This window comes from Maniola jurtina, chromosome 1, assembly GCF_905333055.1.
Source record: "Maniola jurtina chromosome 1, ilManJurt1.1, whole genome shotgun sequence".
Classification (NCBI taxonomy): Eukaryota; Metazoa; Arthropoda; class Insecta; order Lepidoptera; family Nymphalidae; genus Maniola; species Maniola jurtina.
The window spans coordinates 15,632,177-15,657,468 of NC_060029.1; the positions used below are offsets into that span (position 1 = coordinate 15,632,177).

Here is a 25,292-nt window from a genome sequence, read left to right on the forward strand (position 1 = left end):
TTCCCTGTCTCGTATTTTTGGCTTAGACCTTAGATGAGTCGTTCGGGGCTTCTATTTAAGTGCTAAAATTCACAAAGCTCGTGTTATCTGTAATCGGATAAGCTATTTCAACTTGACTGACGACAGATTTCACAGGAACGTTATCTGTGACCAGTTTTATAATTATGAACATAACTTTCCTATTACTCTTTAACCACTACAAGTTATCGACGTAACATTTCTTTCACTTTTCATTTCAATATACTCTTCGGAAACTTGTTGAGATATTATATTTTCAAATTGATGGAAAGATTGCTGCGTGTAAATTTTAAAGTCGCTGATTATTTCAAAAATATTCATATTTTTTCGTTACTAACTTAACTTTATTCAACTCTGCAGCCAAATGTATACTTATATAATTACTAAGAGTTGTTATACGCATATAAGGTTAAAAGGTATTAAAATTTTCCTTCCGATGAATTTTTCCCACGACGTTTTGCAGGAAATCTATTTATCAATAAATTGCTTCAACGCCACCAAACCGAATTGGTTTTAAAGTTCTGTTTTAAATGACAAAAAATGTGAAAAATGATATCATTATTTAAAGCATATTCAGCGTTTGGTGCATAATATGGACCCTGAGTTACTCTCTAAGTAAGTTATTCAAAATTTTCGAAACGAATCCATGATTCATGGATTTCATGCATGACTCATTTTAGTACATAACATGTGCAGTATGTTTTATAAACATCGCGATGTTTTCAAATTCTTTAGGCCCCGTATTAATCAATTTATAATAATAATTATAAATTACCTTGTACCGTATACTGTATACGTACCTATTCTCTTTTTCTAATTTATGTTTTTGGGTGTTCCTTGACTTTCATAAGTAGATATGTGTGATAGAATTAAAACATAATATTCTTCCATAGCATTCCGAACTGCATTGGTATTGGTACTTGATTGAAAGTTATTCAGTAACAAACATGTTTTGCCTATTCAGAAGTGTTTTCAAAATCCTATTTTAAACATTTTTGTACAGTTTAAGTCAGAATTCGATTGGAATTTTTGATACTTTTTACTTGTTATCAATTTTTCATACCTATGTAATGAGATATTTTTCTTCCTGATTTCTATAAATAAATATTCTAATGAAACTTAATATGGCTTACTAAGTACGAGTAGTTTTACTTTTGTAACCTTGCATATTTTTCATTGTTATTACCTCGTTAGTTTTTTTTCTAGTTTCTTACTTAGCTGTTCTTCCTCGAAGAAGGAATTTTAGTCAATTTTGGTTAACTCTCACTTTCACTAAGGTTATATTCATAATATTATGTATATTATTAATATTGCCAGGGTGCATAGAGTATCAAATTTGTTGCCATGTCTAAATATACTTAGCGACTAACGACCAAAAATTAATGGTACCTATTCATCTATTTGCAATCTGTCGTTAATATAGCAATGTTGTTATTTGTTAAAAATATCTGAATGTATGATCTTTTTATGAACTCATCGACAAATTACATTATCGATTATCAAATTGATTAAGTTATGTTAACCTCAAATACTGCAATAGTTGCACGGGTGTGGTTTGAATTCACGATTCGAGTTCCAGTCCTTCCTTATTACGAACATCTATTTATTCTACCTATCCTACCGTGAAGGGAAATAGGTTAAAATATGAATTCTATGCTCATGAAAGTCATGGTTCCATTCTGCCTACCCTAATTTCAATGAGCGTAAAGCGGCCATGTTGTCATTGAAGCAATTTTAACAAGAACATAAATTCCACGCCCGCGTCTTTATCCAGGTCGGCCTGAGTGCCTCGAAGGCCTTGCTAAGACCATTTGGAGACTACGCTTCTATTTATAGAAGCTTTAACTTGTTGCTAGGGATGTAAATGACGCTAAACAATCGATTTTATCGAGGATATTGGACGTAAAAGTATTCATAATCGATTTCTTTTTTTTTACTGCAAGTGTTTCCTCCGCCTGTGACTTACTTGTAGCTACAATTTTGATGTCAAAACCACTACAATCAATTTGTTCCGTGGATACTTTATTTATCGTAGGCGTTACGAAAGGAAATATCAACAGTGCCTACCTAATTGTTTATCAATCAGTCAATTACTAACCAAATCATTTATAAAAAAAGTAGGTAATCAGTGTGGTTTTCCAAATTTTTTGTAAAGTTTTGTATCGAATGGAATAGGTATCAAATGAAAGGGGAAAAAATTCTGAGTTTTCTATCGATACCTCTGGGCTCAAAGGGCGTAAAGGACATTTGGTCGAAAATGACTTTTTGACACTGTTTTACTCAGTTTTTAATTCTCTATCGTTCTGTAGGTATATTCCGTTTTACGAAATTCTTAAAAAAATGCCTTCACGACCCACATAATTTGGCACGTTAAACAAAGTTTACCTTGAAAATAAGTGCAATGTTAAAATACACCGAGCGACGGGAAAAAACAATTTTACTATATATCTATCTCTATCTATCGGAAGTTCACGGGTATTAGTCGGGTTTTAGTGCTGTTTAACTTCATCTTGTAAAAGTCTAATAAGCGAGGTTATCATTACATAATTTTATTCGTATTGGACTGACTATTTTCTAATATTATCTTTAAATATATTAGATTTACCTAATTGAAATCGTAAATGAGATTTTAATAAAATAGGTATATAGGAAGAATAAGTACAGCCTATCTTTTTTATTAAAAACTTATCGTTCTAATCAATTAAAATAAAAATCAACACCTTTATCACATCCCTAGCTTGTACTAACCGAAATGCTTATTTAGCCTGTTTGAGATCTTTATAGCGAATTCCATATTTGCGGTGCTTGCGTGAAAGAGGGTCATATTTTAGAGCGCCTAGCTATCTAGACCCGAGGCTTGTAAGAAACCTAATTTAACGAGCAGTGTTACTTGGGTACTTAATAATGATAACTTAGATAGCTAACTGATAACCAAAGTCTTTGATATTATAAGAATTTAGATGGGTGTCTGATCCATGAGTTATTTTTTTTCTTTTTTCTCGGTTCTATGAAAATCTCTTTGGGTATCTATCGCTTCTATTAGGACATATTTTAGTTTTTGCAAGTCTGGCTGATCGAATGTTTATTTATTTATTTGTAGTTCAGCCGGGCAGTTTTAAATTGCAAAAATTACCAACAGGAATTTTCTTGTTGCAATGTTTGAACTTTACGCAGTACTTTTAAAGGATCAAAGAACTCATATTTGACGCGTTAATTTTCACACACACAGTGGAAAAATTAATGCTTTCAAAGTTTGGTAAAATTTCAGAACAGAAAAAACCGGCGTCTCTTGGTTGTGAAGGCCAAGATCCACGTAATTAAGGACTTTGAGCCATCAAATTTTATATTCAAATTCAAATTCAAAATTCAAATTCAAATTATTTTTATTCAATTAAACTTTTACAAGTGTTTTTGAATCGTCAAAATAATCTACCACTGGTTCGGAATGCTGGAAGCTATATAAAGCTTTGGAACTTGGATAATAATCCATCCACCGATTTTTCAGCCTGGATAGGTCCTCATTGAACTTTTTCAAGAGCTGTTGACTACAAATCGATCTACAAATTAATTATTATTATAATATGTAGAATGTAGATCGATGCGTCTGCTACTTCAACCGTACACGGCGCTCGCTGTCCTTTCCTTTCCGAAACTATATCGGTCACTTTAGTTCTTCTCCGAATCTCCTCGTCCCGTTCGCTGTAAAATAGAGCATCTATGACGGGTTCTCTAACGTTCGTTAATGCAGAATCTAATTTTCTAAACAAACAATGGTCAGTCTCGTGTGCCGAAATTCGTACAAATTATGCGCATACATCATCTAGGTCAATGTATCCAAAGTGATAACCAGTTCATACCGGCGCGGCGCGGTGCCTTGAAACTAGCACGTGTGGATCGAATTAGTTGCGAGGAATTTTGCAAAATAAAGAAAGTGCCCAAAAAAAAGGAATACTAATGTCTTCAAGGTTCATTTACCTATGTACGAGTATGTAGTGAGTTTCTTTATTCCACCGTACTTAACTTCTAAATGCCTGAAGATATTTGGATGTATGAGGTATCTTACATCATCCCGAGTAACACTGACTGTATTATTTTTTGAAAAAAAAAAAAACATTATGGCCGCTCTATCCTATGCACATACGATATTATTTCCGAAAAGTTAGATAGATAGTTCGAATGCCGGACCCCCCAATAGGAGGCTGACGTCTTAAACTCTAGGCTATTGCCGCTTTTATGAATGAACGAATGGATAAAGCAGTGTAATTGTCAACTTTCTAGAATGATAGAATCTGCATGAGAAATGGATAAATTCGCGCTGTTGTCGCCTGCCTCCAAATTAGAAACCGCGCCGCCTACTGCAACAAGTCCGCTCCGCTGGGGCGCAGCCGTGGGCGAGGTTTAATGAAGCCGGTCTGCGCAGACAGCCGCATATCTAATATTTACTGGCCATTGTCTCGCGCTGTCTCCGCACTGTGCTGGTGTCGCAAGCGACGCCCGCGGGTGGCGGTAGCTCTTTGACTCGGGCAGAGAGCTAGTGATAGTATTATGTCGTGCAAACTTCATCATTATCATTAATCGATACACGTCCACTGCTGGGTATAGATCTCTTGTGGTGGCCCACACGCCACGGTCTTGCGCCGCCGCCATCCAGCGAGCCGCTCGATGTCTTCGCCTGATGTCGTCCATCCACCAAGAGACGGGCAGAGAGCTAGGTGATAGTATTATGTTTTGCAAACTTCATCATTATTATTAATCGATACACGTCCACTGCTGGACATAGATCTCTTGTTGTAGCCCACACGCCACGGTCTTGCGCCGCCGCGATCCAGCGAGCCGCTCGATGTCTTCGCCTGATGTCGTCCATCCACCAAGAGACGGGCAGAGAGCTAGATGATAGTATTATGTTTTGCAAACTTCATCATTATCATTAATCGATACACGTCCACTGCTGGGCATAGATCTCTTGTTGTAGCCCACATGCCACGGTCTTGCGCCGCCGCCATCCAGCGAGCCGCTCGATGTCGTCGCCTGATGTCGTCCATCCACCAAGTGACGGGCTTTTCAACGCTGTCCTTTCCGGTGCGAGGTAGCCATTCCAGTTTCTTGAGACCCCAACGTCTATCGCACAGAATATTAAATCTGATGTGTTTGTGGGGGCAGTCCCATATGTCTTTATTCACGCTTGTATTACTTCTCAACATCTCATTCATGAACTTAAATCGACATTAGCTCCTCGCCTACGATAGAGGTGTCGCAAAGTTGCTCGCGGGTGGCGGCTCTTTGACCAGCATGTTATTAATCTATGGCCTTTCCATTATTATCACTTGATACACCATCAATTCAATATTTCACACCACGCTTCCTGTTGCCTGCCCAAATGCGCAATTGTCGATTGAAACTTCAATAGAGTCTGGATAATCTGGGGTCACAGGTCTCGTCAGATCTGACTTTAGGCTCCTATTGTGCTGTCTAGAAATAATTGGCTCCGATAGAGAATAGGGCGTAATTTTTGTTGCATAATTTAAATAGTTTTTGGAATAATTTCACCTAGCCATGACGTAAGCGAAGCACACAATTTATTGATTGTATTTTTGTATCTCGTTGATCTGAAATACGTAAGACTTTTGTCAATTAACCTTACTAGGAACTAACCTAGCCTGACTAAAACATCTCGCAGATTTCTATTTCAATAAAGATAATAGTGAAATTGGTGTTCGTTTCGCACAAATCTTATAATTAGGAATTGTCAGTACTGAGTGGTAACGTAGTATATCGATCTATTATCGATTCAGTCTCTGTCCAAGTGTTCCGTAAGTATTTAAAATTATGATATTTAATGTGAAACAACTATTATACAATTTCATTGCATTCCCAAGTAACACAAAAGTGCTGCATATCAACTGAATCACTGTCCACGTTGGAAACTTTAGCTCCAAAACATGCTATATACAAGCTGAATAATATCTGAATAATAGCATTCTCAGAAGATATAACTCTGATTTGGGCACAAATTAAACAGCAACTAGCTGTTTAACTGCGTTATATAAGCATTTAATAAGCATTAACAAAGGTAACATTCGGCCTAACATTGCCTATTATACAGCTCACAACAACTAATAAGCACCCTTTTTACGCTTTTATGCAGTTAAAAGAGCACGGGCGGCGAAATTGTGAATAAATATTACTCCAAATATTCTTTAACATCACACTATCTCGTTTTATTTGTGCGCAAATTATCATACAATGTGACATTTCTATAATGGAAGTAAAAAGTTAATTCATTTTCGGTAAGTAGAACGTGTATTTCTTATTAGTGCCGGTTTGATGGGGAAAGCAAGTTTATTGTCAAATATCATATACTTTTAGACCAAAATTTTCACGCGCCCTCGTAATATAACTGTTTCCTTGGAAATCGTATTATAAAATGGATTGTAATAATATAAAAATGCCAGCAATTTCTTTGAATTTGACGATAAGCTTTTTACGTATAACTTGTTGGCAACAACTCGTTCTCACGTTCGGTGTTGCTTGGTGTTGGTGGTTATGCTGTGGTCGTGACGTCAGAGCCCCCTCCATCGAGACGAAAAAGATGGCGCTAGGGCGAGGACGTGGCGTGGAACGACAAGCTTCAGTTGCTGTTTGCGCTCCAACCGATTCACATTGCATTATACGGGTTGATTTTACTATCTGAGACTTTAATTGTTTACATCAGAAGTGTGTAGTAACTTACGCTTTGAGGAAAAATCGGTCGAAACGCAAACGTACTTTTCCACCTAGAGGTCTTCAAGTGCCAGGACACCGTCGGCCGCGATGGAAACGTAATAAGGTATCTCGTAAAGATACCGAAACTGTGAGTACTTTGAATAATTATTAAAGATTAAGTGAATATGGTTTAAATTACTAAATCGTATTCTCAAACTTTTGTATAGTCAGGTGAGATAATTCGTTACTAAACTAAGTTGAAGGTATCAGCTAAAAGTCTGGCACGATTTAATATTGCGTACAGTCTATAAGTGGTCCTCGTGGGAATAGTGATCGGTAAACGAAATTGTCTTTTAGTTCCAAATTCAAAGGAATATGTTTTAAAATGGTTAATTTTTAGTTTGTTCGAATTTTATTTTGGATCTAAATGTTAAATTCACGTTTGTCTCAACTTTTTTTTCGAACAAAATATTATTTAAATTATAGTGGGTCAATTATTATAGTAGAATCAGTAATATACGTCCTTAGAAGATAATAATTTAAAACGTGTGACTATTGAGCTTGTTATTTACATAGAAGTTTTTATAATAAATATATTAAACATGTGGGTAGTATACGTGACGAACAAGTTAAAATGTTATAGTGGTAGTGGTAAAAGTAATCGAAGAATGTCTTAGGTTAGTCAAACTTCACAAGCGAAATGTTAGCTCAGATATAAATCATGATAACCAATCCCGAACTCGTATACTGAAATGAAATGAAATTTATTTATTTGCTGAATATCAGTTGTTGAGTTCAAAATTATAACTAAGCAGCGACCTTCATATTCTACTTCATAAGCATGCAAATATTTAATACACATCAGGAATAATCCGTACAAATAATCCTGATGAGACCAAAAAGTGAATTAATTTCTATGGTAACATGTCTCTTAATTAAATGTCAATATTATTATTATAATAATAAGTTATTATATTAATTGTAAGTAAATGTTACATAATATATGGGGTTAAAAAGTGTATATTTTTGATACATGTCACGAGGCGTTTAGAGATACCGGAAGTAGTTGTCCGCGCATATCAAAATCGTCAGTAAAGGGATTTCAGTTTAAAAACATTTATTTATCAATAAAGAGCATAACAGTCCTTTTAAATATCAGGAAATACAGCTATTTACATTTACAATGGTAGGTACTTACGCACATGATATCAAGTATCCATTTTAGTACTTCATATTATCTACATTGAATAATTGTGTGGGTAAGTAATAACATCCATACGTTTACAATACTAGTTTTTAGGGAAGTTTTCGTAATTGTTCTTCTTTTAAAGCATAATTGGGAGTGTATATATCCTGTTATTATTTTCCTGATAGGAATACAAGTTTGAAGCGCGTACGAGTGACTTATATTTAGAATTTTCGTATCTTTATAGAGGTAATTCTTTATTCTTTCTTTATTTGCATTCATGTCTTACATCATAAATAAAAAATATCATAATATTACAACATGAAACCCCGTTGGGGCGTTGCAAAGTAAAACATATGTAAATAATCAAAGGTAATATTACAATTCTTATGAAATATGAAATATGAATAGCAAAAATTATGAATTAATTATATGGTCATTAAATAAAAATAAAATAAAAAGGTCACATATAAATAAAGACTATGGGAGTTTTCAAATTATGTCCTATTATAATTAATCAGACTTTAAAAAAAAAGTACTTACAAATAAAAAGTGGTTAACAAAGTTATTACAATCTTTTTATATCGTATTATCGTATAATTGAGGTATATTCATTCAATAGTTCATGCACACTGTAGTAACATTTTTGGATTAGCCATTTTTTTAGTTTTGTTTAAATATTGTTTCTTTTGTTTCATCTATTATTATTGCTATACAGGTTATTTAAATCAGTAAATATTTAAAAAAAGAGCCTTTGTTGCAGTTTTAAATAAGTACTGTACAGGTTTACCTTAGTGCTACCTAAGTAAATAATTAATTAGATAGATAATAACTTTAAATTATTACAGTAAAGATTATTTACATATGAAGTTTTAGTTTTATTTTTTTATATTCTGCGTGATCATCGACATAAGCATCCCCTTTTCGATATAATATTCAATATACAATAGAATAGAATAGAATAGACTAGACTAGAATAGAATATGATATAATATAAAAGAATAGAATATAATATAATAATTCAAGTAAACTTTTACAATATGATGTTTGACTAGAGCGTTATAATATTAGGGCGTACTTTTGGCATACAAGATGAATAATTTTACGTAAGGTTTCTATTTAAAGATAAAGCTGAATTTTTTTGTTGATACAAGGGTTTTTAGCAAAATTACAAAAAGGTAATAAAAAAAAAAATGTGTTAACATTCCTTTTGATTCAATTGCGTTAAGCGAATTTATTTTTAGGTTATAGGTATGTACCTATTGGGTACTAGGGAGTAATAACTTGCTTGGACGGAATGTAACAGAGTGATCCGATTTGGTTTATCCCCGAGAAAAGTAATGTAATAGTAGTAGACTCGTATACACATTGACCTCTGAAAGCATTTTAGCTATTTTTTGTACATCCAAACAGAGAACCGTTTTGTATACATGTACAAGTCAATTAGATTGAACTAGAACGAAGGTAAAAGGATTGTACATTATATTTTAATAAAATAGACACAGACAGACTAGTAACGATGAAAGTAATATTTCTCTTCAGAGTTAGAACTAGTGCCTGTAGTTAGTCTGTTCAATTCAAAAGTTTTGTTGCATTTGTTGGGTACCTGCTTCAAAAACAAATAATAATTACGGATTGTGGTGTGTATAATATGATAATGAAGCTTTATTTAGTTTGTAAAGTTATAGTATATCATTAATAATGCAAATTAGAATAATATTTAAAAAATAACTATGATTTATGTTGGTAGTTAATACCTAATATTACAAATTTGGGTAAAAGCTTCACATTTGCGTTGAACAAAGAAATATTCTTGTCCGGATAGCTAAGTGGGTATTATTAACTTGAGAAATTTTCATTAAAAAGATTACAATAAGAGGGTAGACAAATGCAACATTTTTATGCTCTCAGCTGCAATTCTGTGCTATAATCAGGACAGGCCGAAAATAATAAAGAGTGACAGTAAGAGTATATTGTGCGAATAGAAATATTAAATAGCATACAGTGGCAGTAGATGAATTCCCTGCGCGAATGGACAGATGAATGAGTTAAAAAGAAAGTCTTGGTTTTGGCAGTGGCATGCATCGGTGTCGCTCATAATCCATGACTCTCTGTTTATCATTTTTAATTAGCCTAATAATTATTTGAGATAGCGTAATTTAATATTTGCATATATGGAATATGAAATACCAATTATTATTATTGTTTGATACTAGAGTAATTCATGAATTAAAATAGTTTGTGGGTTATAAGATTATATTTGGTGACCAACCCTTGTAATTAATAATGCAGTGAACTAGTGAAATCATTAATATAACTGCAGTTAAGATATTGATTAGTTTAAAAAGTGATAGTTTTAGTATGATAATAATTATTTAAAGTTAACTTTGATAGCACCAGCTTTACAATCAAATGATCCGTTTATAATAATAAAGCATTGATAGTTAAAATAAAATGGATGAGATCAAATATGATTCTTATGAGATCAAATCACTTGTATTATGGTGAACTAGGCACCGGTGATCCCTTGCGTGGATGCGCGGTAGATAAAGATAGTGTGGTGATTGCATACGTGGATGAATAGTGTCGGAGCACTGTGTGGGTGCACGATGCTATGGCATTGAGTATGTGTTCAGAATTTAGTAAAGAATTTTGAGATTTAGTAAAGAGGTATGATCTGATTTTAATCGTGAGTGCTAATGCATTGCTTCTTTAAAGAATATTCATGGAGTATTAAAAACCGTGTTGGCAAGGCTACCCTGTGTATTATGTTGAGTAATCTATTTAAAATTAAGTATGTATAGCAACATAATTGATACAGCGAGCCGTGATAAAATTTTGGAAGATTAATTAATTGGGAATATTGTACCATGAATATAAAATATCACATTGGAACACGATGCTTAAACTTGAAGGCGAACTTGGTACGCTTAAGTGAGTGAAATGCTCTTTAAGTGCAAGTGGTCTTCAAGCGATCTTCTACGATGCTTGACCTTGATGGCGAACTTGGTACGCTTAAGTGAGCGAAATGCTCTTTAAGTGCAAGTGGTCTTCAAGTGGTCTTCTATGATGTTTGGAACTTGAAGGTGAACTTGGTACACTTAAGTGAGCGAAATGTTCTTTAAGTGCAAGTGGTCTTCAAGTGGTCTTCACCAACTTGGTACGCTTAAGTGAGCGAAATATTCTTTAAGTGCAAGTGGTCTTGACCAACTTGCTGCATTTAAGTGAGCGAAACGCTCTTTAAGTGCAGTTGGTTTTCAACTACGACAAATCTGGTCCCCTAAGTGTGGCAAAGTCCCTTTAGATGCGGTTGTTTTGTTCTTTAAATTGAAAGCTGTTGTTGTGATGAGTGATAACGAATGGACAATATTCCTGGATCTTACGAGTACATAGTGGAGGTATCTTGTTAAGTTGCGAGCTGTCGTATGATTGTTAAGTGATAAGTGACAATGAATGGGCAATATTCCTTAGGAAGTTAGGAAGGATCCTTACAAGTAGGTAATGTGAATCAGGTGTTAACGGTTGTTTATTTTGCAGTAATTTTATCCCGACTCGTGGGGTGCCCGGGGCGGGCACCATGCAGCATGGCCGTGTTGGCAACAACTCGTTCTCACGTTCGGTGTTGCTTGGTGTTGGTGGTTATGCTGTGGTCGTGACGTCAGAGCCCCCTCCATCGAGACGAAAAAGATGGCGCTAGGGCGAGGACGTGGCGTGGAACGACAAGCTTCAGTTGCTGTTTGCGCTCCAACCGATTCACATTGCATTATACGGGTTGATTTTACTATCTGAGACTTTAATTGTTTACAAACTTATTAAAAATCTTTTTCAAATCCAATAGATATTTTCATAGACAAAAGAAGAATAAATAGTAAATAAATAATAAATATTGTAATTTAGAACATAGAAAATGGTGGGCAAGCAATGTGAACCGTAATAATGCCAAATAAATGCTTTAAGGGCTATAATAAGGTGCTAGGGATATATTAATCAGCAAAAGGCTGATACGAGTAGTTCTTGTGTCTAATAAGTCAGCCATAGATTGATGTACAGCTGAATAGTTGGTAACATTACGCAAATGCTCTACCCAATGAACAGCTGTATAATCTGTCAAGGGTTAGCTATTAGGGGTCCGTGGTGAACGTTTTTACATGAGCGAATAAGTCAGTACTTATTAATTTCTTTCTTTCTTTCTTTCGTTCTTTTATCTTTAGTTTATAATACTTATTATAACTTTATTTCTCAGGATAATTCCCAAGGGGACTTATTCGACATTTGCACTTCAAGTGCTCTCAGCAAGAGCAACAAGCAGCAGAGCAGCTGGCACAAGTGATCAGCTTGAAAACCATGAAGACTCTGATGACTAATCAAGCTTTAATTTTAGATAAATAAATACCATTTTTAAGCAATTTTTCCATTTCAATTTTCCTTTTCAGTTTGCCTATTCCGAAATAAATGCCAATGACAAAAGGTCTGCAAAAAGGGTTCTTAAAAACGTTGCAAAGTATAGGCCAAAACTCGTTTTTAGAACTCTTAAAGATTGGCCAATCGTATTTCACTAATTCTTATTCTTTTTTCTACATTTTTTTACAACAACCCTATTATTTACTAGGGTTCCGTACCTCTAAAGGAAAAACGAACCCTTATAGGATCACTTTGTTGTCTGTCTGTCTGTCCGTCCGTCGTGTCTGTCAAGAAACCCTATAGGGTGCTTTCCATTGACCTAGAACCATGAAATTTGGCAGGTACGAAGGTCTTATAGCACAAATAAATTGTGTTCTAAAATAAATAATTACTTACCTAGTAGGTATTTTAAATTTTCAAAGATAACTATACCAAGTGGGGTATCATATAAAAGGGGTTTATCTGTACATTCTGAAACAAATTTTTATTTATTTTTATGCATAATAATTTTTGATTTACTGTGCAAAATGTAGAAAAATATACCCGAGTATGGAACCCTCGTTGCGCGAGTCTGACTCGCACTTGGCCGGTTTTTATAACGCTGATAATATAAATGATATACAAGTACGGTGAGGCGCTGAAAAAGAACTTTTCAGGATCTTAAATAACTCCATGAGCTGATTAAATGCCTACGGGAGTACAATTATTCAGCCCAAGTAAGGACAAAGGGTTACAAGTGAATAGCTTTATACCTGCTTGCTGTAATTTAACACCATATATACGTCCACCCAAAGGAATCATGTGGGCTAGATAAGTGCAGTTATGAGAGTGCGTATAACAGCTGATTAAAACTGTGAAAGTTCAACTATATGCAGCTTGAAGCGTTAGTTGAATTCACGGAGTAACTGATAGCTTTATAATAATTCACATATGTTCAGTTAAAACGCAAACATTTGAAAGATACACTTGTGACCTTTTATTCAGAAAATAGCTTAGTTTGAGTCCATAAAAATACTTTATTGTAGCTGACAGTACTGAAACTTGCTAAAAGCTGAATAACATGACCTGCGCACCTGATAGTAACGCTCGCAACATTACAGCGGTGTCTTCGTGGTACTTAGTAAAGTCAATGTACAGGAGAAAGCGTAATAGTAGGCTTTTACAGTAACGGTGGACTCTAATAAGTCTTCATAAATGCTTAAAGTACCGATGTGGACCTCATGTGATATCTTTTAATGCAGTTTTGTGTTACTTGGGTTGTATATTCATATTGCCAATAAGTTACATGTAGGTACTTGTTAATGATATATGAGTTTAGAAAGTAACTTAATACTTATTCAGAGGATTTTGCTCAATACGGAACTTCACGAATGATATCTTTATGCTCTCTGTTCTTATATTATACTTCGAGTGTACTTGGGTGAAATTACTTTAATTCAAATATGGTTATAGAGTCGACGGGGGATCAAGGAGTTGGCAGCTACCTTGGACAAAGAATTAGGTAGTTTGGCCATGGCAATGCTGCCAGCATCTTGGGTTTTAGATTTAATTTCATTTATTTTAGTTTTATTTAAATTTTTAGTTTCAATTTACATTTAAGTTTATATTACCTAGTTTTAATTATTATTGCATAAATTATTCACAAGTAATATGTAATTCAATGGCACCAAGCCAAGCAAATACTGACTTTAGTCAAGTATCAAATAGATATAGAAAAATACACTTTTTAACTGCGTGCGCGGCGAGGAGATACAGAACACTATCTGATTCTCCCTGCGAAAACTTTATCAAAATTTTCTTGTTTTGATAGATGTATATATAGAGGCATAGAACACGAGGTCTCAGTTTGGATCCACGAGTAACTTTAAATAAAATTCAATGTTTGAGTCACTGTACAAATGAAGTAGCAAGGGACCCTTGAGAACTCCCTGTATGGATCAGGATTGCAAAAGTCAAAACAGCTTTCCCCGATAGAGTAAAGTATGAAATAGCCGTGTGGGTGTAAACTTTGCATTATATAGAATTATATGTCATACCAAGTTTTGCTCAAGACTAATCCACAACCATCAATAAAGGCGTACCTAAGCTTTATTTGGAAATTTCGTTCTGAATTAGATAAACTTGAGAGACAAAATTCGTAGGTATACCTAAAACAAGTGACACTAAAAACAGGATTCCGAAAATCCTCAACTGATATAATAATATTGATAATAGAAACAAGTGTAAATTAAAAATTTATAACACCCCCGACAAGTGAAGGTTACAGTAACTAGAAAAGAGCTGATTGATAACTTTCAAACGGCTGAACCGATTTTCTAGGATTATAGCTAAGAACACTCTCGATCAAGCCACCTTTCAAACAAAAAAACTAAATTAAAACCGGTTAATTAGTTTAGGAGCTATGATGCCACAGACAGATACACAGATACACACGTCAAACTTATAACACCCCTCTTTTTGGGTCGGGGGTTTAAAACTGATACATAGTTGTAATAGCGATAACACAATAAGGGACGATACGGGCGGTTAGAGGAAGCGCAATCGTGACCCGAGTTCGATTAGGTATGTCTGCATCACGAATTTGTTGACATTCACTGTGAAGGCAAGATTTCGATAGATGAGGATATAATATTATGTCAGTGTAGTATCCCCGCTCATATACAGCCGAAGTGAGAATGAATTCGGGTAACGTGAGTGTTTAAGCGATCCAAATATATATACGTGGGACACAGAATTCAGCAAGGAACGATCCGATTTCGCGAAAGAGGTTACCGAATCCAACTTAGCTGCGCGACGTTCGGGAAGCTTCAAGATGTTTTCTCGTCCGAAATTATTCAGTTGAACTTGAAAGCCAAAGTCTTTGAACAGTGCGTATTGTCAGTGTCGAAATGATGGATTCGAGACATGTTCGCTAACTATGGACCTCATAAGAAAGCTCACTGGGCGATGGAGAGGGATATGCTTAGAATGTATCTGCGTGATCTGATCAGAAATGAAGAGATACATAGGAGAAACAGACTGACTGACTGACCGATTCTAACGAAATTTGGTACGGAGTTATATCCCGGGGACGGACATAGGCTACTTTTTATCCCGGAAAATCAAAGAGTTCCCACGGGATTCCTAAAGACCCCGCTCAACCGGTTTGTTTGTTTGGTACCGAGGTAGCTTGCGTCCATGTTATTGACATAGACAATTTATCCCGGAAAACCAAACAGTTCCCACGGGATCTTCAAAAACCTACATCCACGTGGACGAAACTTACATCCTCTAGTTACTAAATAAATGGATTAGGTAAATCTTAGATCATGCGCCGAATGATAGATCACTCAAACTAATTGGTATAAAACCTTCGCTGTTCGATTCCATTTCGAGCGATAAAGTCCCTCTACCACACAGATCAGTACCAAGTAGTATAAAGCTAGGTATACAAAGCACAAACTAGTTCTCCAAACAGATAGGTATCTATCTCGATGCGGTCGGAATGTTGCAGTACTCAGTATTAGCATTAGGGATAGTGTTCCAAACCACAACCTATCGATTGCGCAATCGAATCAATACGCTATTGTAACACGGAATGGAGGAAACTGTAGACTCTACTGCATCTGTGAATGCTTATTTATTTTGGTGGTGGTAGTCTTCGATGAAGAATATCAATTTTAAAAAATTTCAATATTAGATGAAAACATGTCGGTTGTAAGGTGAATACCATAAGCCTGTTTTAATTCGATTATTTATTAATTGCAGGTGAAAATTCTTTTCGGCAGTTTGCCTGCGCTGATTTGTGTGATTTCCTATTATGTATTTCAATACAGTGGACCCCCGGTAATCCGACAAACGTTTTGCAGGACATTGTCGAACTATCGAATTTGTCGGATTATAGAGTAATGCCTAAGACCCCCTATAGTCCGGATTTTTTTACAAAAGAGTAGGTACCTTGTAATCCGACAAATTATAGATCCAATGATAAGATTCTATACGTCATGCATACTCTGAAGTACAAATCATACTTCACTATGAATGTCAAATTTAGTAAATTCAATAATAATAGACATGTCGGATTACAGGGGGTGCCGGATTAGACAGGGGCCGGATTACTGGGGGTCCACTGTAATTTAAATTACAGAAGGTACCTAATTACATACAATGCTTGTGCCTTTAATAAACATTTCATATTTTGAACCCCCAACCCAAAAAGAGGGGTGATATAAATTTGACGTGTGTGTATCTGTCTGTGGCATCGTAGCTCCTAAGCTAATGAACCGATTTTAATTTAGTTTTTTTTTTTGAAAGGTGACTTGATCGAGAGTGCTCTTAGCTATAATCCAAGAAAATCGGTTCAGCCGTTTGAATGTTATCAGCTCTTTTCCAGTTACTGTAACCTTGACTTGTCGGGGGTGTTATAAATTTTTATTAATTTACACTTGTTAATTTATTTAAACGTTGGAAGTGGTATGAATAGGCTAGACTAGCCGCATTTTTTGGGTTAGGTACAATATTGTTACCGTGAGCACTGTAACCCAAATGTTGCGGGGTTCATTATATCATTGTGTAAAACTACAAGGTTTTCTTTATAGCCTAAGTATTACAAAGTGTGCCCAAAGTGGAACGCCACACCGGTTTTCTGTTTCCTGTCGCAGTAAGTAATTAGGCCCCTTTTAGGCCCTGTTAATTATCACTTCCCAGCAACGTGTTAAAGTTAAAATAAAGATTAATAAGTTATTATGTTTTTACCAGACAAATTAATTTTATTTATCAATGATAATTTTTGAAGTGAAAACTTCTCTAGACGCGTTGTGCGATTTTGAGATGGGTATAAACTTCAGTCTCGTTATCGACATGCTAATTTTACTAGCTTCTCTTCTATTATATAATTGTTTCCAAAATTTCATGTTAGTTACTCATTTCGTCTACGAGCTAAAGACCTGTGGCACGCGGACAGACAGACAGACAGCAGAGTGACATTAATAAGCTCCGTTTGTTGGGTACGGAACTTTAAGAGGGGTCTCTCCGTCACTTGCTCCATACAAACGTAGTTCGTCTCTCATTGGAATACTAACCAATCATATTCAATGGAATTTTGTAGAAACGTTCCGCGAACTAATATCTGTGCCTGTGGTTTTCCAGATTTCCGTTAAAATATTCGGTTTTAAAGTTATTCGGTCTTAAAAATTCACATACAAATCTTTGAGCCCCTGTAATTTTAAAACTACATATTTTTAGAAAAATCTAAAACACCACAGGAATAGATATTAGTTTCTAGAATATGTCTGCAAAATTTTATGGTCTTTGGTTGTTTAATATTCAAATGAAATTGGGACTACGATTGTATGGAGTAAGTGACGGAGAGAGCCCTGTTAAAAACGATGGCACGTGTGTAATATGCATCATCGGTCGTCGCGGGTTTATTAGCTCGGCAATTACAAGAACCGGCGTCGCGTAAAATTACGCTTTGTTACGTAAATGAGGCAATCGATACGACCACGGACGAATCGTTTATATCTATAAATTTTTTCTACGATTTTTAAGGTTGCTTTGAGTGCGATTAGGTAAATTCGTTTCAAAACTGAACCAAATTCGTCTGTACCCTTAGACGAGTGCACATTGCGAACACTTTGATGGTTTCCGTAAGTTTCGGTAACATCTTTCAAAAAAAAAAAAAAAAATTTTCAAAAAAATTCATTGTTGTACTTTATATCTGTAGCATGTAGATGTACGGGTACCTATATTATAGCACTATGATAAATCTATGCTAAATTAGTTTTTTTTTTTACAAAAACAAGATGTACCTACATATTATTATTTTTGAAAAGGCCTTGTCAGAGAAAAGAGAGCATTGTTGTAAAAATATATTTTTTTCTCAATAAAAGAAAATACTTCACTTGAGAGACCTAGTACAAAATTTGTTAAAGATGAAAGACTTTTCCGGAAGAGTTTCTTTCTTTACCAAAAATTACACTAGCACTAGGTACCTACCTAGGTATTTTATTTGCCTAGGCTTCCATTTTACCAGAATTCGCATTAAATCTTCGAAATCGAATTAAATCTTCTAAAAACTGTGTGGCAACGAACCTTAAATCAGGCTAGAAACTAAGCATTTATTTCTATTCGTGTTGCCTTTAAATAAATATATCTAATGGACATCTCGGGCTTTAAACTCTTTATTGAGACTGGAGAGGATTGAACTTTTCTATCTTCATTAGCATTATTAGATAACGGAGGTGCAAGCTTTCTTTTCTATCGCGGAAATGTGTTGCGTATTTACTTTATCGAGGAGCAAAACTTTCATGCGATTGTATAGGCATCTTCTAGGTAGGCGCGTTCCGCTTGAGATTTTAGGCTGCATCATTTGTCAGGTATGATTGCAGTCAAGTGCAAGGCTGTATGACGTTTCTCATAACAAATGTAAACTAAAAATTTGTAACACCCCCGACAAGTGAAGGTTACAGTAACTAGAAAAGAGCTGATAACTTTCAAACGGCTGAACCGATTTTCTTGGATTATAGCTAAGAACACTCAATCAAGCCACAGACAGATACGCAGATACACACGTCAAACTTATAACACCCCTCTTTTTGGATCGGGGGTTAAAAAGCGGTATTAAAGACGTCATAAATAATAATATCTAAAAACTGTCCAAGTGCGAGTCAGACTCGCGCACCGAGGGTTCTATACTCGGGTATTTTTTCCGAAATTTTGCACGACAAATCAAAAACTATTATGCATAAAAAAATTAGAATGTACAGGTAAAGTCCTTTCATATTATGATACCCCATATTGGTATAGTTATCTTACTTTGAAAATTGTAACACATCTTAATTATTTTTTTCGTGATGTAACCACAAATTCACGGGTTTCGGATTTTTTCCTTTACTTGTGCTATAATACCTACCTACCTGCCTTTCATGATTTTAGGTCAACGGGAAGAACCCTTATAGGTTTTCTTGACAGACATGACAGACGGACAGATAGACAACAAAGTGATCCTATAATGGTTCCTTTTTAACTTTTGAGGTACGGAACCCTAAAATCTGACTTAAAGTAATACACCAAGTTACGTAAAAGGTACAATTTGGCGGCCTTATCGCTGTATAGCAATCTCATCCAGTATGTTAATTTGTTGGCGTCTCTATCAGTTTCTTTGGATCTCTGCATTCCATTGCCGTTGTCCCGGTGATCTGTTGAGGTCATTACATCATCCAATTAATGTCCATTTTCCGTGGCCAAGTTTCATCGATGTTGTTGCAAATGCAATAGATATAACTGAGCTAGGTTTCGCGCGCCGTTGAAGTTTTGGAAATCCCATCGTAGTTCTGGTCTGGAATCCCAGGGTCTGTGTTATAAAGGCAACCTACATTCATTTTATGTTTTTAGACCCGGCGCGGGCGAAGATGTGAGGATGGGGAACGTGGAGAGGGAATTGGCCTCCCCGCGAACCCTAGCCCTTGCGAAGACCTGTGAATGTTGGAGACGGGGCGGTCCGTCGTTCACAGTGTGGTCCTCGGGTTGGTTGGCTTGCTGTGGTTCCGGCATGCCTTTTACGGTGTTTGGGGGCACGTAGTGTCCCAGTGGCAGGTCTGTTGCGGGGGACATCCGCTGGCGGAGTAACGAGGCGTTGTCGGTCCCTTGTGCTCGTCAGCGGTGGGATGGAACTTCGTGAAGTTTTTAGTCGGTAGAAGTCCGACATAATCACTGTGCTCCCCCGTGGCCGGTGGTATCCATGACGGATTTTGAGGGATTCGGAAAAAAAGAAAAAGGGTTGGAAAAATACATTGATTTTCCCGAAAAGTTAGAGGTGCATACTTTTCGGTAAAAGATATACTTATTAGTAAATTAATATTTTGAGTTTACAGAGGATGCAAATGCGATGGTGAAATAAGAATTACATTTATTTATACTATATCTATGTCAATATTAATCCGGTGACTGTGAGAGCTATTCTGAGATATGGATTATAGGCTCATAACTAGGTTTGTTGACTTTATGTCGTAATTTACTATCGGTTGTATGTTATTTACGAGCTTACGAAGTAAATATACCTACCTATTACTTGTACGTTACGTTTCCTGCCTTAGTGAGGTACCTACCTAGTCGTAGGCGCGGCGTCTTTCTTGATAACAACTATAACTAAGCTATATTATTTACTTTGGTAGATATTATAGTGGTGGCGCGCGTCCTCCGTGTTTGTTTTCATTGTACCTAGCAATTTCATCCGTATGTAAATATATATAGCTATATCAGCTATATCCGTGCGTATATAAAGCTGGGCTAAGGTATCAGCAACCCTGGTAACGGGCGCCATTTTTGAAGTTAATTCGTAGGTGCACAAACCCCGCGTTCATCTGTGTCGCGTAATACTTGTATGTGTCACTCACAAGCGTACGAATTTGCCTTCACTTAGTTTTATAATATAGTAAAGGTAAGTAAGTACCTACTATCAGACTGGATAACGTGGTTAAATAAATATTTTGTTTGATAAAGGTCTCATTAAATATGTACGCATATCTTTGTTGTTGCATAAAGACCATGTTTATAAACTTATTAAACTGTCACTGATTTACGTCCCGCGTCTCTACACAGTATAAAACAGAGTAAGTAGCTAGCTTCCCGCCGTGTGTCCCTCTGTACTTACGCTTAGATCTCTTATACTAGGTACGCAGCGGATTTTAATGCGGTTTTTATCAATAGATATAGTGATTCAAGAGGAAGGTTTATACGTAATAGTTTTTAACCCCCGACCCAAAAAGAGGGGTGTTATAAGTTTGACGTGTGTATCTGTGTATCTGTGTATCTGTGTATCTGTCTGTGGCATCGTAGCGCCTAAACGAATGAACCGATTTTAATTTAGTTTTTTTTGTTTGAAAGGTGGCTTGATCGAGAGTGTTCTTAGCTATAATCTAAAAAAATTGGTTCAGCCGTTTAAGAGTTATCAGCTCTTTTCTAGTTTTCTTGTAGAAAAGAAGGTTAGATAAACGTTAGGGTTCATAATATTATGTCAATAGACAAATGTCAAGCTGTCAAGATGGACGTTGCCTAAATACATAATTATTTATTTGAAAATGATGTTTTGGAAAACTCAAATACTTCGTCGGGGGTGTTATAAATTTTTAATTTACACTTGTATATTGTTTTGTGTTCAAGATGTCGAAAGAAATCGAGTCGACTACTTACTGAGAGCTTTCACGAATTTGCTGTCTTATTCTTTTGAAATATAACAAAATAACCACACTGACACCACATTAGTCCCACATTGCACCCGTGCGAAGCCGGGGCGGGTCGCTAGTGATTTTATAAAATTTATAATTAGTACCTATTTAGTAGGTGGTAATAAAATGACGTGGGTATCAAAGATGGATGCAACGATTTCCCGCCAATGCGATCGACCATACATTGCGTACCTATTGCAATAATAATAGTTATTTATAAATACCTAGGTATCACCCTAAACAAATCAGAAATAAAGTTTAACTAAAAGAAAGTGGGGATGGCCTCGTGGAGATTTCATTGTTGTTTGTACAATAATTGATCCTTTTTGAGACAAGAAATAAATAATCGACCAGCATATTATAGCCTGATGAAGGCTCCATAGTATGATTTGATTAAAAAAATCAAAGATTCTCGCCAACGCGAACGATTACAGATAATAAATTATCGTAAATCTGCAAACCATAAAGAGCGAAAAAAGAAGATGAAGTAAAGGTACACGTGTATCAGGGAGTTGAAGATCGTACAGTTTATTGCAACTGGTACTCCTAGCTTCTAAAAAAGTTGAAATAAAGGTGTATCTACATTTGCTTCGGGTCTGAACTACTACTTACTGCAACGATTGTGAAACATTCTTTGTAGAGTCAAACAAGTAAAGTTGTGTCCACACTCCTATCGGGGTAATGCGGGGTGTGTACTGGACCAACATACTACTACACAGTACCAATCTACAACAATCACCTAGCTTTGTAAAAAGTTGAAATAAATGTGTGTCTACACTCTACATATCCTTCGGGCTTGAAGTCGTATGATTGTGAAACATTGTCTGCAGCGTCAGAACAAGTGTAAAGGTGTGTCTACACTCGTGTCGGGGGAATGCGGAGCGTGTATTGTGTGTCGTGATAGGCGTGCGTCGTCGACATAATACCAACTACAACTTAGTTTTACAAAAAATTGACATCAAGGTGGATACTTAAGCTTCGAGCTTGAAGTCGTACTTACTGCAACGATTGCGAAAATTTGTCTGTAGCGTCAGAACAAGTGTAAAGGTGTGTCCACACTGGTGCCGGGACAGTGCGGGGTGTGTGTTGTGTGTCGCGATCGGCGCGCGACGTCGCCAATGCGGCGGCGGCGGTTGCGCGATGTCGCCGCCGCGGGCGCTGCTGGCGGCGCTGCTGCTCTGCCAACTGCTGTCGTACGGTGGCCACCAAGGACTCACCAAGATATTCTACACGTAAGACACAATAGATAACACCTATTACTACCAGACTATATACACTAGACATGTTACTACCAGACAGACAAACATATTACTGCCAGAGAGATACCAGAGTAACCGACATAAACCAAAAGGTAGAAAAGCTAAAGTGGTAATTGACAGGGCACATAGCTCGAAAAACCGGCAAGTGCGAGTCAGACTCGTGCACCGAGGGTTCCGTTCTCGGGTATTTTTTCCGAAATTTTGCACGATAAATCAAAAACTATTATGCATAAAATAAATAAAAATCTGTTTTAGAACGTACAGGTAAGCCCTTGCATATACCTCACTTGGTATAGTTATCTTATTTTGAAAATTGAAAATACTAATTAATTTTGTTCATGAACACATTTTAATTTTTTATTTGTGATGTATGTAATCTCAAATTAACGGTTTTCGGATTGTTTCCATTACTTGTGCTATAAGACCTACCTACCTGCCAAATTTCATGATTCTAGACGACAGACAACAAAGTGATCCTATAAGGGTTCTGTCTTGTCCTTTTGAGGTACGGAACCCTAAAACGATAGACGTCAGGATCCCAAGGAGCTTGAATGGTGACCTCGAACCGGAAAGACAGACGACATCATACTAGTCGCAGAAAGCCGCTGGGTTCAGGCAACGCAAGACCGTCGCGTGTAGAAGTCCCTACAACAAACCTATGGCCAACAGTAGATATCTATCGGTTGATAATGACAGTGAGGATGAAAATTCTTTCCGGCGTCCGTGTTTCCGGTGTCCAAGTATCACACTAATATTATAAAGGAGAAAGTTTGTATGTGTGTGTGTGTGTGTATGTTTGTTACTCCTTCACGCAAAAACTACTGGACGGATTGGGCTGTTTAGAATGGAGATAGATTATACCCTGGATTAGCACATAGGCTACTTTTTATACCGGAAAATCAAAGAGTTCCCACGGGAATTTTAAAAAACCTACATCCACGCGAACGAGGTCGCGGGTATCAGCTAGTAACTTGAATATCTTCAAGGCAAGAGTGAAAAGGCAACTCTTAAGAGAGCGAGCTCCAATCATGCTTGAAAAACAGCGCAATGGCAAGCCTATCTCATAATAAAAATAATAATTTGGGTTTGATTGGGTCAATATGCAAGAAATGTGTGATGCCCACATTCCCACATGAGTACAATCACCACAATTGACGCAATGATTGTCTCAATTGGTTACGTCTTACAATTTGATCTCATATTTGGAATAAATAGGACTCCACTGTCACAGAATATCTTAAATTATGTACTTCGACGCGTTGAGGCAATTTGGAAGATCATATTCACTTGTAAAGGAGGACTTTGCTGTCCTCTATCAAAAATGCGTTAATTGCAATAAATATTTTTGAGTTACCACCATGAAACGTAGAAATTTTCAAAAATTAATATTTATAAAAAATTATGCTACGAAGGATCAAAGTTTTAGTTACTTTTTATGTTGGCCCTATGTAGCTTTCTTTTTTAACCCCCGACCTAAAAAGAGGGGTGTTATAAGTTTGACGTGTGTATCTGTGTGTCTGTGTTTCTGTCTGTGGCATCGTAGCTCCTAAACTAATGAACCGATTTTAATTTAGTTTTTTTTTTGTTTGAAAGGTGGCTTGATCGAGAGTGTTCTTAGCTATAATCCAAGAAAATCGGTTCAGCCGTTTGAAAGTTATCAGCTCTTTTCTAGTTACTGTAACCTTCACTGGTCGGGGGTTTTATAAATTTTTAATTTACACTTGTATGTTGTAATGTTAAAAACTAATGTTTTTAACATTAGTTTTTTGGGGAAGTCAAAAATATTTTCTGCAGGAACGCTTTATTAATTAAGAACAAAAATACTAAGCAACGACCTCTGTGTACTACGCTCTGTTTCATTTGTGATTGGTTGGTAATTCAAAATGGTTAACAACCCACTGAGTTTCTTGTCTCTGTTATTTGTATGGGATTACGTAACAGAGAGAGCTACTAACTTCTTTCCGTGGATACGAGTAGAGTATAGGTAGTTACTAGTTAGCAACAAAAGTTACTTTACATTCCAGCGAATATAAAGCAGGCACCAAGTGTAAACCTACCTAAGTTTCAGCTAAGGCGAGAAGCAAACCGGCTTGCTCGCATTCCAACATAGTTTAATCGAAATATACGATTATTGCTACTTTAATAGTTATTTTGCTGCAAAACATGAGTTATATTTAGCTACGCTGAAGGAAATTCGCACTAAATCAGGATATAAACACGTCGTCATAATCGAAATTTATATACGGAATAAATTCTCACTACCCAGGAAAATATAGTTTATTGTCATTAAATTTTGGTTAGGCATTTTATTAGAATTGAAGGAAATAATAGTGTTTATTTGTTAGAGGTTTTACAGGCGTACGTTGCCTCCCACTAACAACGAGGCAAGATGTGTACTTACTGAGCATGCCTCGCGAGGCAGCGAAACACTTCCATTTAGTTACCATGTCTATATTTCACTTCATATGTAGGTAGATGTTTCAATTTACCCTAATTTGTTAGTTTATTGCTCGTTTCCGT

At 36.1% G+C, this 25,292-nt stretch overlaps 1 protein-coding gene across 4 annotated transcripts in view; it reads left to right on the forward strand.

The window, feature by feature from the left end:
* Positions 1-25,292, forward strand: part of LOC123866429 (SUN domain-containing ossification factor) — a 90,562-nt gene that overhangs the window by 59,403 nt on the left and 5,867 nt on the right. For 3 of the 4 annotated variants that reach the window (XM_045908006.1, XM_045908024.1, XM_045908014.1), the window contains exon 2: positions 21,742-22,745. The exons of the other annotated variant lie outside the window; for it this stretch is intronic. In XM_045908006.1, coding sequence (XP_045763962.1) covers positions 22,654-22,745 — 92 coding nt within the window. In that variant the 5' untranslated portion in view covers positions 21,742-22,653. The remainder of the gene's footprint in view (positions 1-21,741; positions 22,746-25,292) is intronic. 4 annotated transcript variants of the gene reach the window in all.